This window comes from Narcine bancroftii, chromosome 10 (assembly GCF_036971445.1).
Source record: "Narcine bancroftii isolate sNarBan1 chromosome 10, sNarBan1.hap1, whole genome shotgun sequence".
NCBI lineage: Eukaryota > Metazoa > Chordata > Chondrichthyes > Torpediniformes > Narcinidae > Narcine > Narcine bancroftii.
The window spans coordinates 17,249,631-17,266,367 of record NC_091478.1 but is presented as its reverse complement, the minus strand read 5'-3'; the positions used below and the strand labels follow the sequence as shown (position 1 = coordinate 17,266,367).

The following is a 16,737-nucleotide window of genomic DNA, read 5'->3' as shown; positions in this document are numbered from 1 at the left end:
TTAGGGAACAACCCAACACCTTCTTTACCTACTCCTTTACTTGACTCTCTACCTTCCCCTTCCCTTCCTCTACCTCTCTCTCCACCTTCTGCACCTTTTGTCCTCTACCCTGTCACCCCCTCAGCCCCTCCCCAGCATTTCCCCCTTTATATTTGTGATTTTACCTTTTTAATCTGTCTTGATAAAGGATTCAGACCTGAAACGTTGACTGATCATTTCTGGCCATTGATAGAGTCTGATCTGCTGTGTTCCTCCAGCAAATTTTTGTCTGCTAAACATTATCCAAGCATTGAAGACATTTAGTTCAATTGTTTGCCTGTGATTTTTTAATTATCCTCTCAGAACCATCTAATGCTCTTTACCTCTTAACTTTAGCAGTTTCTTCCTTTTCCCTTGTGTTTATTTTTTTTATAGCCTCTCATCTTGTACACCATAATGTTCTGACAAAGAACTTTCTGTACCTTGAAGCAGATGTAAAGAATGGTTCCAGCAGTTTTTTTTTGTTTGCAAACGTTCAGTGTCACCACTACTTTGACCGTTATCTTTGGAGACAGAGGAGGTGGAATGGCTTTAACCTCTCCATTATGCACCAGTTTACCTACCTTGGCTGCACCATTTCATCTGATGCAAGGATCGACAAAGAGATAGACAACAGACTTGCCAAAGCAAGTAGCGCCTTTGGAAGACTACACAAAAGGGTCTGGAAAAACAACCACCTGAAGAAACACACAAAGATCAGCGTTTACAGAGCCGTTGTCATACCCACGCTCCTGTGCGGCTCCGAATCATGGGTCCTCTACCAGCATCACCTACGGCTCCTAGAATGCTTCCATCAGCGCTGTCTCCGCTCCATCCTCAACATTCATTGGAATGACTTCATCACCAACATCAAAGTACTTGAGCTGGCAGAATCTGCAAGCATCAAATCCATGCTGCTGAAGACCCAACTGCGCTGGGTGGGTCACGTCTCCAGAATGGAGGACCATTGCTTTCCCAACATCGTGTTCTATGGCGAGCTCTCCACTGGCCACCGAGACAGAGGTGCATCAAAGAAGAGGTACAAGGACTGCTTAAAGAAATCTCTTGGTGCTTGCCACATTGACCACCGCCAGTGGGTTGATCTCGCCTCCAACCATGCATCTTGGTGCCTCACAGTTCGGCGGGCAGCAACCTCCTTTGAAGAAGACCGCAGAGCTCACCTCACTGACAAAAGACAAAGGAGGAAAAACCCAACACCCAACCCCAACCTACCAATTTTCTCTTGCAACCACTGCAACCACGCCTGCCTTTTCCGCATTGGACTTGTCATTCACCAACGAGCCTGCAGCAGACGTGGACATACCCCTCCATAAATCTTCGTCTGCGAAGCCAAGCCAAAGAAGATGCACTGCAGACACTGTAAAATTCCCAGTATCCAGCACCTACAGATAAATGCCACATAAGTGAATTTGCTGGTTGCTTGAGATTGCATGTTAAGTGATGAGGAACTGACCACGAGGGGGCTCCAATTTTATACTTTTGTATTTTATATATTTTTTAACCTACTCTGATATTTACATTCCACGATTATTTTTTGCCAGTTGCTTGAAATCTGGCTAACACAGATTTTGATGTATATAGTTTGTAGAGACCTGAGCAGTGTATTACTAGCTGCCTACTAAAATTCATGCCACACAAGCCATGACCCAAACCCAATACCCTAACCCAGTTTTGTTGCAGACTGTTGATAAGCAAGACTGCTTCATTGCCCTTGTAATGTTCAGTAATTTTTTGTCACATTGCTGCAATATGCCTCCATAAAGCTTTTGCACCCCCCCCCCCCCCCACAATGTCTGTTGAACCTACTTTACCACTTCTCCAGGACCCCAGGTCATCCAAACTTCAGCACTTGGGCTGCAGCATGTAAATGATGCTTATGGGTGGCATACACCATGATCCCAGGGCATCATCAGCTCTTTCACTGATGTACAGGTAACCCTCATGTTACGCAGGGGTTGAATTTAAAGTAAGTTATCCTCGTCACATTTTTTTCTGTAATCCGATTTCCTATTGAATCCCAAGCTGTAAATGGCGACACGTTCCTTCGGAGGTAAACAGGAAGTCTGCAGAAGCTAGAAAACTGGAGCAGCACACAAGGTGCTGAAGGAACCCAGCAATGTTCCTGACAAAGGGGTTTTGGCCTGAAACGCCAACGGTCTAATGTCTTCCAGGAATGCTTTTCTCTCAGCAGTCATGATGAGTAAGTACTGCAACAACTGGGTCATGACAGGGGAGTCACTTAAGAGATTTACTTAGGAAACTGACAAGGCCAACTTAAGTGAGCAAATATGCATTAGTGAACAAAAGCAACTGCAGGTATTTTATCATCGAAGAAAAGAACATTTTGATATTACCAGGTGGACAGTGGGAAAGATTCAGGGATATTCTCACAGCCTCCTCATAAGCTGGGACTCCCTGGACAACGGTTACTCAAAGGGGGGAAGAAGCTTTCATTGACATTGAAGACCTTCACTGGGAGTACACGGAAACCAAGATGTAAATGGAACAGCTTCAAATTGCCCTCCCATCAGTTATGCATTGACCCACCAAACTAAAGAGGAAACCGGTCCTAAGGGACTGTATGAGAAGAATACTAGACAGTACCTGGACAAATATTTATTCATTTTGATGAAGCCCTGGCGTATGTTTGGAGTATGGGTTGCCGATGCCTCGTACAGGAGTTCTGGAGGTGAATCAGGAGCGCTCAATGACCCCAAAGGGAATCTTTTGCTTCTCTTTCTCTCTTACTGTAATGGAGGCTGGGCAACACTAATGGCAACTCTTTGTCCACCTTAGGGCGGGCAGAGGGGATTTTGTGTAATATTTCATGTTCTGTACTATTACATGATAATAAAGGAATATTGAATCTTCGAAAAATTTAAAGCATCTAAATTGCTGGAATCCTAATCTTGCAGTTTGCTCATTTTTCCGAAATGGATGCCTATTTGAGTATCCATACGATATTGTAATCTTCAGCTTCAGTAAGTTGATCTTGATTATGAATGCTTTAATAGTCTTGTGCATTGCTTTTGTTAAAGTGGCTACGTGATATAGTGTGACCACCATTGACTGAGGTACAATTAAGCAGTGCATGTAATAGTATTGTGTGACTGAACAATAGATGCCAGCCGGCCTGGTGATGTTTGGTAGTCTCCAGCTGTCATAGGAATTAATGGTATGTTACAGGAGATATTTAATAGCATCAGATGCTAAATCTGCTAATGGGGTTGATTTTAAAGTGGCATTCTGCAATCTTACCCATATAACTTTAAATCCATGCTTAGACCCATAGAACCAAAGAACAAAGCCCTTCTAATCCGTGCCAAACTTTTTTTCGCTTAGTCCCACTAACCTGCAGCATCTATAGCTCTCCATACCTCTCCCATCCATGTACCTGTCCAAATTCTTAAATGTTAAAATTAAGCCCGCATTCACCAATTAAGTTGGCAGCTTGTTCCACACTCCCACCACTCTTTGTGTGAAGAAGTTGCCTCTCCTATTCCGCCTAAATTTTTCCCCTTTCACCCTTAATCTATGTCCTCTGGTTTGTATCGCACCTACCCTCAGTAGTAAAGGCAGTAGAAATACATTTACTCTGTCTATCCCCCTCATAATTTTAAATTCCTCTATCAAATCTCCCCACCTTCTATGCTCCATGGAATAATGTCCTAAACTGTTTAACCTTTCCCTGTAACTCAGTTTCTGAAGTCCAGGGAACATCCTAGTATATCTTCTCTGCACTCTATCAATCTTATTGATATTTTTCCTGTAGTTAGGTGACCAAAATTGCACACAATACTCCAAATCTGTCCTGACTAATGTCTTGTGCAATTTTACTAGAACATCCCAGCTCCTATAATCAATAATTTGATTTAGCGTGTATGTCCTTTTTTTTGGTTTGTCCTTCCAAAATGCAACACCTCACACTTGGCTGCATTAAATTCCATCTGCCATTTTTTTTCCACCAGGCCCAGTTCCCTTTGCAACCTTTGAAAACCTTCTTCGCTGTCCACAACACCTCCAAACTTAGTGTCATCTGCAAACTTGCTGATCCAATTTACCACATTACCATCCAGAACATTGATTATAGATGTCAAACAACAATGGTCATAGCACCGATTCCCTGAGGCACACCACTAGTCACAGGCCTCCAGTCTGAGAAGCACTCATCCACCACTACTCTGGCTTCTCTCATCCAGCCATTGTCAAATCCAGTTCACTACTTTACCATGCTGTATGTCTAAATTAAAAAATGTATGAATACCTAGAGTCTGAACCTGTCTAACCTCTCATGTGGACCTTGTCAAAGGCCTTGCTAAACTCTGTGTAGATAATATACACAGCCTTCCTTCATCAACTTTCCTGGTACCCTTGTTGAAAAACTAAGGTTAGTTAAACTCGACTTACCACACACAAAGCCATGTTGATTATCCCTAATCAGTTCCTGGCTAACCAAGTAATTTAGAACACCTTCCAATAATTTACCTACTACTGATGTCAGGCCCACTGGCCTATAATTTCCAGGGTTACTTTTGAACCCTTTTTAAACAATGGAGCTACCCTCCAATCTTCTGGCACCACCTCTGTGGCTAATATTTAAATATTTTTGCCAGAGCCCCTGCAATTTCAACAGTGGACCCCCTCAAGATTTGAGGGAATATCTTATCAAGCTCGAGGGATTTATGCACTCTTAATTGCTTTAATCTGTATTGGTTCCATGACCTCACTGCTTGTTTTCTGTATTTGCTACCAGTGTGCCAGTTTCCTGAGCAAATACTGATTTTTTAAAAAAGCACTCAAGATCTTCCCCCATCTCTTTTGGCTCATATAAAGTTGACCACTCTGATCTCAAGGGTCCAATTTTGTCCCTTGCTAACCTTTTTCTCTTAATATGCTTGTAGAAATCCTTAGGATTTTCTTTCGCATTGTCTACCAAAGCAACTTCATGTCATCTTTTAGCTTCCTGATTTCTTTCTTGAGGTTTTTCTTGCATTTATTTGGACTCCGAGTACCTAATTTGCTCCATGTTGCTTATACATGCAATATCTCCTCTTCTTCTGAACCAGATCCCTGATATCCCTTGAAAACCAAGGTTCCCTATGCCTACTAACCTGGTCTTTCATGTTGACAGGAACTCTGTACTCTCAAAATTTCACCTTTAAGGTCCTCCACTTACCTTGCACATCCTTGCCTGAAAATGACCTATCCTTTCTCATTTCCTCCAAATTGGCCTTTCTCCAATTTAAAATAATTAACTTGAAATGAATTGCATTATGATCACTGGACCCAAAATGTTCCCCTACACATACTTGTGTCACCTCTCCTGTCTCATTGCCTAACAGGAGATCGAGTATTGCACTTTCTCCAGTTGGTTCTTCTACATATTAAGTTAGAAGTCTTTCCTGAACACATTTAACAAACTCCAAGCCATTCAGCCCTTTTACAGAATGGGAGTCCCAATCAAGTGGAATATTTAAGATCTCAAACTCAAACTCTCACAACCTTGTGTTTCCTGGAGCTGTCTATTGCACCTCCAATCCTTGTTGACTATTGGGCAGTCTATAATACAACCCCATGAGTTTGGTCAGACTTTTCCCGTTCCTCCGTTCCACCCACGAGCCTCTGGTCTGTCCTGCCTGAGCACACCTGTGATACTTTCCATGATTAGCAAGCCCACTCCTCCCCCTTTCATCCTTCCTGTTCTATTGCATCTAAAGCAATGAAAACCCAGAACATTGAGCTGCCGGTCCTGCTCCTCCTGCAACCGTTTCGCTAATGGCTGCAATGTCATAATTCCACATGCAAATCCACAGTCTAAGCTTGTGTGTTTTTCTCGATCTCTTCCACAAAACGTATCTGTCCCCATAACTATAGAATCCCCTATCACTATAGCTTTGCCTCTTCTCCTTCCTTCCCTGTTTAGCCACATGACCAGACGCCATGCCAGAGACCTGATTGTTGTGGCTTGTCCTTGGTAGGTACTCCCCCACCCCCCCCTCCCAACAGTATCCAAAATGAGGGATATGGCCACAGGGATGCCCTGCATTGCCTACCTGTTCCCTTTCTCCCTTCTGACTGTCACCTGTCTACCCTCCTCCTGCCTCCTAGGTGTAATAGTGCCCCTATAATTCCCCTCTGACTCCTGAATGATCCAGAGTTCATCCAACTCCAGCTCCAATTTCTTATAATAACTTACAATATATTAACTTTTGCAATGGAACCCTTGGCATGTTTTGTGAACAAAATGTAATTTGTACCTTGAAGAAGGGCTCAGACCAAAATCATCAGTTATATCTTTACTTCCTGTTGATGCTGTGAGACCTGTTGAGTTCCTCCAGCATTTCTGGGTTTCTGTTTTATAAACGATAAACAAAATCTCTTCAGTTCAAATTTGATCAGTTGAATTTGTCTTCATCTGAACGAAAGCTTCTCTGGGGCATCTGACTGAACCAAAACTACAAATGTAAAGTTGTAATAAAAGTGTCCCTTAGGATTTGATTTTTGAAGTTTGGCTAGATCACAGGTTGTAAAGCAAAAATCCGCAATAAAAATATGAAATGCTGGAAATACTCCAGCAGATGAGAAATCATTTTAGTTCATTCTTCACGGTCTGTTCTGAGGAAGATGCTGCTCAACTTTGAATTCATTTGCATGCAACTAAAGCAAAAACAATGCTGCTCTTTGACTGGATTTTACTGAATATCTGGTTACCAGGGAGGGTCAGGCTGTCTTCGATATTTTGAGGTAGAAAGTGTTGGCGATTATAGATTGTAGTTTGATCCTTCAGATTCTCCCAGTTAGTGTGCTGCTTGGTTGTATTACGTGTTATTTACATATTTCCAGGAGTCCTTTGGGAATGATATTTTGAACAGTTATTGCATTTTATTGATGTTGATGGAGAAAAACATTGGTAAGAGTATTGAATAGTTCTATAGATCCTTTTGTTTCTCAAGGGGGGCCTTGATATGGTGTTTCATCTAAGAATTGGTACCTCTCGTAGTGAAGCAATTCCGAGTGTTGCACTGACTGTAATAATCTGCTTGGGCCTCTGTTGTGAGACGTGCCCATGGTATCCTGATGCAGGTATATATGTAGGTTTTCACCATGTCAGGAAGCAATGACTATGACAAATTTTTAGTTAGACATGCAGAACCTTTGGCTTACAAGCCAATTGACCTCGAACCCCAGTGTGTATTTTGAATGGTGGGAGGAGACCAGAGCACCTGGTGGAGACTCACGGAGATGCAGGGAGAACTCGTTACAGACAGCGCTGGATTTGAACCCCAGTCACTGGTTCTCCGACAGCACTGCGTTTACCGCTACGCTAATTGTGCTGCCGACAAGATTGTACGATTTGGCAACTGTTGAATTTTCAAAGATTACAGCAACAAAAACTGTGTCCCGGTCACCTTCTCCCACAACAATGCACAAGAAATCACATATCGTCGTGGATTTGAGATTGACTCCTTTTCCCATTTTAAATCGGAATTTCCTGTTTTTTTTTTTTTTTTTTTTTTTATTATTATTTTTTTTTTTTTCCACTACTGTGAGAATCTCAAAGAGGGGACATAGAGACATGTTTAGGGTGGCAATTAAACACTGAATTGGATAGAAAAGCCTCAGTGGATTATGGAGGTTGGATCACCAAAGAGGTATTACCTAATTGTTTTGAAATATTGGGGAACTGAGAGAGATAGGGAATTGACACAATGATCCAACACAGATCAGCCATGATTATGTTAAATGATGGGGCAGGCTCAAAGGGCCAGATGGCCTACTCCTGATCCTACTTTGTGTTCTTTGATGGGAGGTGGTGTAGTAGTTTAATAAGATTCAATAATTTGTAAGGAGAGGGTTGGGGCTGTAGATTAAGGAGCAAGTGGCAACATCTGAACAAAACAAATAGTTAACAGTACCAGCAAACAGGAGAATAAGGACGGAAGGAGGGTGGTTAGTTTACCATAAGAGAATTGTTTGGGGTGAGTCCCAGGCACAAAGTCAGCTGGGAGAGGGCAGAAACAAGGAATACAAGGGAAAATCAGGACATGATTCTGATCCCCTCCCTCCCAGGTCTTCGCTCACCCTGCCCTCCCAGTCCCTGGTCCCCTTTTCCCGACACGGTTAGGGCGCGACTCTATTACAGTGCTAGCAACTTGGGTTAGAATCCAGTTTCTACATTCTCCCCATGACCTGTACGGTTTTTCTCGGTGCTCCGTTTTCTCATGCTCCAAACGAACGGGTTATAGGTTAATTTGTGTTATTGGGCGGCCGGGCATTCAATGGCTTCTACTGTGTTGTAAAAAATTTAAACCCACTCTCCCCACCAAATCCTTCCCTGAATCCCCAGACCCCGCTCCAGGTATCCATTCCCGTCCACAAAGTCCTTTCCTAATTGCCTTTCTCCGGTCCTCGATCTCTAGTCCATCCCTCGTCAACCCTTGATCTTTGGTCCTTCTGTGGTTCCCCCTTTTATGTTCCTTCCCTCCTCCTCCTCCTTCCCTCCTCCTCCTCCTTCCCTCCTCCTCCTCCTTCCCTCCTCCTCCTCCTTCCCTCCTCCTCCTCCTTCCCTCCTCCTCCTCCTTCCCTCCTCCTCCTCCTTCCCTCCTCCTCCTCCTTCCCTCCTCCTCCTCCTTCCCTCCTCCTCCTCCTTCCCTCCTCCTCCTCCTTCCCTCCTCCTCCTCCTTCCCTCCTCCTCCTCCTTCCCTCCTCCTCCTCCTTCCCTCCTCCTCCTCCTTCCCTCCTCCTCCTCCTTCCCTCCTCCTCCTCCTTCCCTCCTCCTCCTCCTTCCCTCCTCCTCCTCCTTCCCTCCTCCTCCTCCTTCCCTCCTCCTCCTCCTTCCCTCCTCCTCCTCCTTCCCTCCTCCTCCTCCTTCCCTCCTCCTCCTCCTTCCCTCCTCCTCCTCCTTCCCTCCTCCTCCTCCTTCCCTCCTCCTCCTCCTTCCCTCCTCCTCCTCCTTCCCTCCTCCTCCTCCTTCCCTCCTCCTCCTCCTTCCCTCCTCCTCCTCCTTCCCTCCTCCTCCTCCTTCCCTCCTCCTCCTCCTTCCCTCCTCCTCCTCCTTCCCTCCTCCTCCTCCTTCCCTCCTCCTCCTCCTTCCCTCCTCCTCCTCCTTCCCTCCTCCTCCTCCTTCCCTCCTCCTCCTCCTTCCCTCCTCCTCCTCCTTCCCTCCTCCTCCTCCTTCCCTCCTCCTCCTCCTTCCCTCCTCCTCCTCCTTCCCTCCTCCTCCTCCTTCCCTCCTCCTCCTCCTTCCCTCCTCCTCCTCCTTCCCTCCTCCTCCTCCTTCCCTCCTCCTCCTCCTTCCCTCCTCCTCCTCCTTCCCTCCTCCTCCTCCTTCCCTCCTCCTCCTTCCCTCCTCCTCCTTCCCTCCTCCTCCTCCCCTCCTCCTCCTCCCCTCCTCCTCCTCCCCTCCTCCTCCTCCCCTCCTCCTCCCCTCATCCTCCTCCTCCCTCCCACATCCTCCTCCTTCCTGCATCCCCCTTCCCTCATCCCCTTCCCCTGCTCCTTCCCCTGCTCCTTCCCTCACCCCTTCCTCCTCCTCCTTCCCTCACCCCTTCCTCCTCCTTCCCTCACCCCTTCCTCCTCCTTCCCTCACCCCTTCCTCCTCCTTCCCTCACCCCTTCCTCCTCCTTCCCTCACCCCTTCCTCCTCCTTCCCTCACCCCTTCCTCCTCCTTCCCTCACCCCTTCCTCCTCCTCCTTCCCTCACCCCTTCCTCCTCCTCCTTCCCTCACCCCTTCCTCCTCCTCCTCCCCTTCCCGCTCCTCCCCTCACCCCCTTCCTCCTCCTCCCCTTCCTCCGCTCCTCCCCTCACCCCCTTCCTCCTCCCCTTCCCCTGCTCCTCCCCTCACCCCCTTCCTCTGCTCCTCCCCTCACCCCCTTCCTCCTCCCCCCCCTCACCCCCTTCCTCCTCCCCCTCACCCCCTTCCTCCTCCCCCTCACCCCCTTCCTCCTCCCCTTCCCCTGCTCCTCCCCTCACCCCCTTCCTCCTCCCCTTCCCCTGCTCCTCCCCTCACCCCCTTCCTCCTCCCCCCTCACCCCCTTCCTCCTCCCCCCCTCACCCCCTTCCTCCTCCCCCCCTCACCCCCTTCCTCCTCCTCCCCCCCTCACCCCCTTCCTCCTCCTCCCCCCCTTCCTCCTCCTCCCCCCTTCCTCCTCCTCCCCCCCTCACCCCCTTCCTCCTCCTCCCCCCCTCACCCCCTTCCTCCTCCTCCCCCCCTCACCCCCTTCCTCCTCCTCCCCCCCTCACCCCCTTCCTCCTCCTCCCCCCCTCACCCCCTTCCTCCTCCTCCCCCCCTCACCCCCTTCCTCCTCCTCCCCCCCTCACCCCCTTCCTCCTCCTCCCCCCCTCACCCCCTTTCTCCTCCTCCCCCCCTCACCCCCTTCCTCCTCCTCCCCTCCTCACCCCCTTCTTCCTCCTCCTCCCCTTCCCCCGCTCCTCCCCTCACCCCCTTCCTCCTCCCCTTCCCCCGCTCCTCCCCTCACCCCCTTCCTCCTCCTCCCCTCACCCCCTTCCTCCTCCTCCCCCCCTTCCTCCTCCTCCCCCCCTCACCCCCTTCTTCGGAATTTCCTGTTTTGAGTCATTGCTTGACACACCAATCCTATGTCAATTGAAGCCTGTAATTGCTCAACTTTTTATTTCAAACTGTTGAAATAAAAAGCTAGTAATTTGTTGAAACATTAACTTTATGACCGTTCGTGATAGTAAATGATCAGAACTTTTAACTTTATTTGTCTTTGTGGCCTTTTGTATGTTAATTATACTTAAATAGAGTCCCGGAATAGGAGAAAAGAAAAGGTTCCGAGAGCTGGGTGTTGGAGTATTAGAAGATTGTAATGCTAACAGGAAGGAGCTTATAAAGGAAATTGGGAGAACCAAAAGGGGCATTAAGAAGGCCTTGGCGAGGAGGATTAAGGAAAACTCCATGGCATTCTAAAATTATGCAAAGAGAAAGAGGATAAGACATGAAAGACTAGAACCTATCATGTGGAAAAGTGTGTATGGAACCGGAGGAAATCGCAGAGGTACTCAATGATACTTTATTTCAGTATTCAGTATGGAGAAGGAACTTGGTGATTGTAGTGGTGACTTGCAGCAGACTGAAATACTTGAGGCCTGGCCTGTACACCCTGATTGCCTGCCTTGATCAGTGTCCCTTCCTTGGATTACCTCTGCTTCTGCGAGCTGCCGTTCTCTGTCATCCCATTCCTATAAGATCATTTGTAAAGACTCACCCGCAACTTTTAACCTATTGTACAAAGTCTAAATCCTAAGAATATATGGTTTCTCAGGTCTTTGATACTGAGAAGTTGCAGCAAAGCATTGTCATTTAATTGGTACAGGAATGACTTGAGGATGTGTTAATTTGTGTTCCTGTCAATAATTTGGAATTCTGTAACTGCAGGAAATGAAAACGCACCTCAATATCAAACACTTAAAATGTTAAATTGAGAGCTCAGTCGTTGGATGCCGGTGGATTTACCAGACCAGGGCACTTGTTTTGTCACTTTGAAGCCTGTATCACAAATTAACAATTATTTTGTTGACAATGTTCTGATTTCAGCTGAAGGGATTAAAGAAGGTAATTTACACAATTGAAATGGAGGTGTAATTTTTTTTTAAGCTATCCAAAATCATTCAAATAATTGCACCAGTTAAATTTTCAAATGTTTATCTAAGAAGCCATTTCATTAAGCAAGTCACTCCATTAGCAACCTGGAGCGCTGGTTCAAATTGTTCAGCCAATCGACGGGAAAATTTTGAACTCCTGTTCCTTTGAGTGATGGGAGACATTCTATAATTGATGTCCTCTGGCATGATGTGGTGGCACCATTAATTGCAATGGAGTAGGCACCAAAAAAATAAAATAAAATCTTCATTAACTATTTAAATTGAGAAATGATTAAACCGGAAACTTTTTCTGCATTTTTAGCTAATGTCATTGTTTATTTCAACTTTTGTATTTTTAAATTATCTACGTCAATTGAAGAAACTATGATAACAGTAAAATTTGATCCCCAGTTTTGTTTTGCTGAAGCTTCCGTTGATATTTGAGTTTGTTCAGCTTTTATACAAAGGCCGCGTTCAGGGTTAGTGTCACTGGTTAAGGGTCTGAATTCTGTCCACGTTACCAGGGAAGAGAGGTGAAAAAGTACTAATTGAAACCCTCTCCTTCTCTTCTCATTTGTCCTGTGAAGCTTAGGCCTTTCAGGGCTCAACACTGGCTTGAGTCGTGTGGATCCGTATTCCTGCAGGATGCAACCAGACTGGGTGTGTTCAGTAAGAATTATAGATGACAGTTTGGCTAAATATGACATTTTTATTTGGCTTCTGTATGTGTATGGGGAAAGGTAATGCACTCTGCCATTAATTCACCTTCTTGGCATTGCCACCAGCGTGCTAGCACAAATTGTTTAGCCATTGGATGAATTTTGAACTCCTTTTGCTTTGAGTGATGGTGACATTCTATCTCAATGTCATCTGGCATGACGTAGGTGGGGGGGGGGGGGGTCCTTAATTTCTAAAGTCATCTGGAAATTGTTGAAGCACATTTAAACAATTAAAAAAATATTTAATTAATAAATGTATATAAATTAATAATATGTTAATTAAATTAGAAAGCAAAAAAATAAAACAACCTCTTGGCTTCACATGATCCTATTCAAATGAATAAGATCATGTACCTTTTAATGCCTAACAAAGCTGAGGGCCAGGAATGAAGTGCGCCTGACCTGTAAGAGCGTGATCAGAAACTTCTGTAGATCTCATAAATGTGACCCGGGGACTCTTTCTTGGCCTTCAGCATAATCCATATTTCCATATTGCAGTGTGCAGCTGCAGACTAAGACTTGAGTACCTCTGCGATTTCCTCCGGTTCCATACACACTTTTCCACTTTCACACATGATAGGTTCTAGTCTTTCATGTCTTATCCTCTTGCTCTTTGCATAATTTTAGAATGCCATGGGGTTTTCCTTAATCCTCCTCGCCGAGAATATGCTGACATGTGTTGTTATGAGCGCAGTGTCTTGCCAAAGAAACTTGCCCCATCAGGCTTTTCCAGATGATAACCTCTTTCTTTCAGGTCACCACAGAGTTCATTTTTGTTTCTCTTATTTCAAGTGAAATATTAGGCAGCCAGTCCTCTCTTCTTGTATGGACCACAAGGGTTTTGACCAGGCTGAACTAAGCACTCACAACCCATCTTCAGAATGGGGTTTTTCCAAAAGCTTGCCAGCTTATCCTGTTCCAGTCCCAGCTGCTGCTGCCGAATTGAATTCTCTCTCAGAGAAAAGCCTGTTTTTTCTCCTCTCTACTTTCAAAACCACATGACCCTCTTAGAACAGCAAACTGCACTCAGACAGCATACAGCTCTGAACCTAATCCTCCGAGTTCTTTCATCAGTTGCTTTTCAAAACAACAATCCGTCAGTGAACAACAATCTGTTAGTGAAGTCCCTTGGGCACTCCCCAAAGCATTTGCAAAGGTATTCGGAGCCAGCCTATCTAGCTTAAGCAGAGCACCAGTATTTTAACTGAGCTGTTTTGAAGTGTTTGTATGTGACCTAAACTAAAACCTGCCAGACTTTATCTCCCAAAATCATATCTATATACAATATAAAACACAGCATATACTGTCAGTGTGTGTATTGTAGCTAACTAGCAGTTGGAGATAAATTTCAAGAGGGAACATTGAATTAATGACCTTAGGGCCTGTCTGGACTTGCTAAATTGTAATAATAGTGTTCTGCATTAATTGTAATTTGCATTTGTCAGCCGAACTCTTATTTGTGAATTGTGACCATCTTTTCTCACACTCTGATCAGATGTAGTTTGAAGTGCTACTCGTTATTCATTTAAATGCTTATTTGACCTTGAATATTAGTTATTTGCATTCAGTTAGAATCTAGATAAATTAGTTACAAAGGCTGAAGTGACATCCAATGGTGATGCATTGGATCTACAGCTACTGCCAGTTGGAACATGGGCACGTCATCAAGAGTTTAGTAGCTGAAAATAGGGGGAGAAAAATCTGTTTTATAGGTTAAAATGCATTTCATCTTTTGACCCATCATGACTGCACATTTGAAGTGTTTTGTGTCTGCATTACCAGTATCAGAATTGTACAGAATTTCTCCAAATTAATAAGCAGTATGAAGCATATGGTGCAGTTCGGGGGGTGGGGGAAGCTCCACTTGTTTAAATTTACTATTGGATGCATTTGTGGGAAATCGCAACCACATAAACTTCAGCCATATTCTTCCTCTTTTATTATCTGATAGGTGTCCCTATTCAATGCAGGAGTGGTATCCTACAATTCCTTGTTGTTCAATGTTAAGGACGCCATTTCTTTATCTGATTGTATTCAAAGTCTTGACTGTGATGGCTGATTCATAATTAGAGGTAAAATATGCAAAAGCACGTTAATAAAGATTTTTGCTTTGTATTTTGTCTTTTTTTAGGTACAAACCGTTCTTTCCATATCAAGTTCTTCCAACCACAGAGGATGTAGCAAATTGTGACCTGTACCTACAGCACTCAAGCATCACAGAGGGACGCCTAAAAGTCACTGTGGTAGAATGTAGCAGGTGTGTAAGAAAGAATGGTCTTCCTTGGAGAGAAGGTTTTTATTATAAAAATCACTTCTATACAAAAAAAAAATTGTAAATTATCCTGACAGTTTTATTGTTACATCATTCTCCTTCTCAGTGTTGTCCTTGGATTCCTATTTTAGTTTTTTGGGAAGTTTCTGTTATTCCTCAAATTTTTGCCAACTTGTATTGTGACATTAAGCCAGGAAAAACTGCTTGTCGGAAAGACAAACATCAAAGCCCCGGTGCAGAAATGCAGACTTAAGTCAGAGTGAAACTTTAGTGCAGCACTGAAAGAATGTGATTCACCTCGGCTAATGCAAGACATCCACTACAGGAAGAACACTAAAATCTCACATCCTGCAGCATGACGCAGATTATAAGAATGCAAGGGTAGGCAGTGCAGCTCTGAGGTTTTTCACCCTTCAACATCTCTAGGCTTCACTCAACTTTCCTGCCCAATAACTGCAACCATAATTTGGCTATAATCAGAAAAAGGGCTGAAGTTGCTCAACGCTGTGGCCAATATACCAGTACCTGTTTGTGCACGAAACTTGGAATATGTTCAATGATTTAGCATTCATAACCTACTGGGGTGGAGAATTCCACAATTCTTTGAAGGAAAATTCCTTCCTATTTCAGTCTTAAATCACTGACCATTTATCCTGGGATTACACCCCTTCAAGTTCTCATTCGTCCTTGTAATGAAATATTCCCATTAAGAATTGCAGCCAACAAATTATGATGTTTTACTTTCCTTAAGCAGATGAAGAAAAAAATGCATTCTGACACTCCCCCACTACTTCCAGACAGGAATGCAATTATGGCTTTTGCTGGGTTCAGTGATACCAGCATGGAAATTTAATCTGGAACTGTATCTCATGACTCATCCGTGTGGATTTAGCACGATTTTGCGTCCACCTTGGTGTCGTCAGAATGAGGAATCCACTTGAAATGTGTGACCATCACCTTGGCCCCAGTGTGACTTCTCAAGCACAAAGTCCAAGAACTGGTTTGAGGTTGTGCAAATCCACTTTACATGGAATATGGAACCTTTACTGCTGGCAAATGGAGGAATCTTGTAAACAGTCAGTCTGAACTGTATTTAAAATGAGGTCCTGGGATAAAAGGTCACTGTCTTGCTCACAACATCACACATTGCTTTTTCCACATAAGGAGGGACTATAAAGAATGCATTTAGTTCCTTTGCCAAAGATTTAGATCCCAGCAGGCTGGGATTATTTATGGGTCCTAATAAAATATCTGAACCTCATGTGTTTTGTCAACTTTCAGTACATCATAGTCTTAAATTTATGAAGTACTGTTGCCGTTAAATTATTCCATGAATGTCATTCTGAAAAAATGGATAGATAAATGATTAATCACTTGGTGGTAGCTAATATTTTTGTTCTTTAAGCTTACCAGCAGTCTTAATGTGCATACGATGGACAAGTGGAACACAAATTAGGAGTAGGACATTGGATCCCTCAAGCTTTTCTCTGTATTCAAAATAGATATGTCTGATCTATGCTGCTCTCAACTCCCTTCTGTACTATTTCCCTATAACCCCTTATTTCCTCAATTTTTCAAATGTTTAGTCTCCATTTTACATGTATCTCAATATTCAGTCTATTATCATAGTAATAAAACAATGTCATATTACATGAAATTTCTTTTTCCCTGCTGCAAGGCAGACAGATTTGCCACCAGCAAGAATTGCCCAAGTGTGCCTTGCAGCCAGCCTCCGAGGGAAGCAAAAGAGAGTAACCGAGTGTCCGTAGATTTGCCTCCAGCGCTTCCGCAGCCGCACAGAGTCCAGTCCAAACCATTGGCAACTCGAGGTCCAGATCTGAACCTCCGACACGGTCAGGGACCCTCCAGTGCCCTTGGCACCTTCTCGTACCCTGGTTCAGATACCTGGTACCCCTCCAGCCAGTTCGAGCCAGTCTCCAATCTAATCATCTTGCAGAGAATTCAATATCCTCTAAAGAAATTCCTTTGTAGTTTCAAGTGACATGCCTCTTATTTGGTAGCTGTGCCATCTTGTTTGTGACTCTTCCACCTGCGAAGATATCTCTTATTGAGCCACCTTAGGATGTTGTATGTTTGAATAAC

At 44.5% G+C, this 16,737-nt stretch overlaps 1 protein-coding gene across 1 annotated transcript in view; it reads left to right on the top strand.

The window, feature by feature from the left end:
• pdzd8 (PDZ domain containing 8) overlaps nucleotides 1-16,737 on the top strand; it is a 150,177-nt gene that overhangs the window by 50,490 nt on the left and 82,950 nt on the right. The window contains exon 2 of the mRNA XM_069900039.1: nucleotides 14,494-14,619. Within this exon, the coding sequence (XP_069756140.1) occupies nucleotides 14,494-14,619 (126 nt within the window). The remainder of the gene's footprint in view (nucleotides 1-14,493; nucleotides 14,620-16,737) is intronic.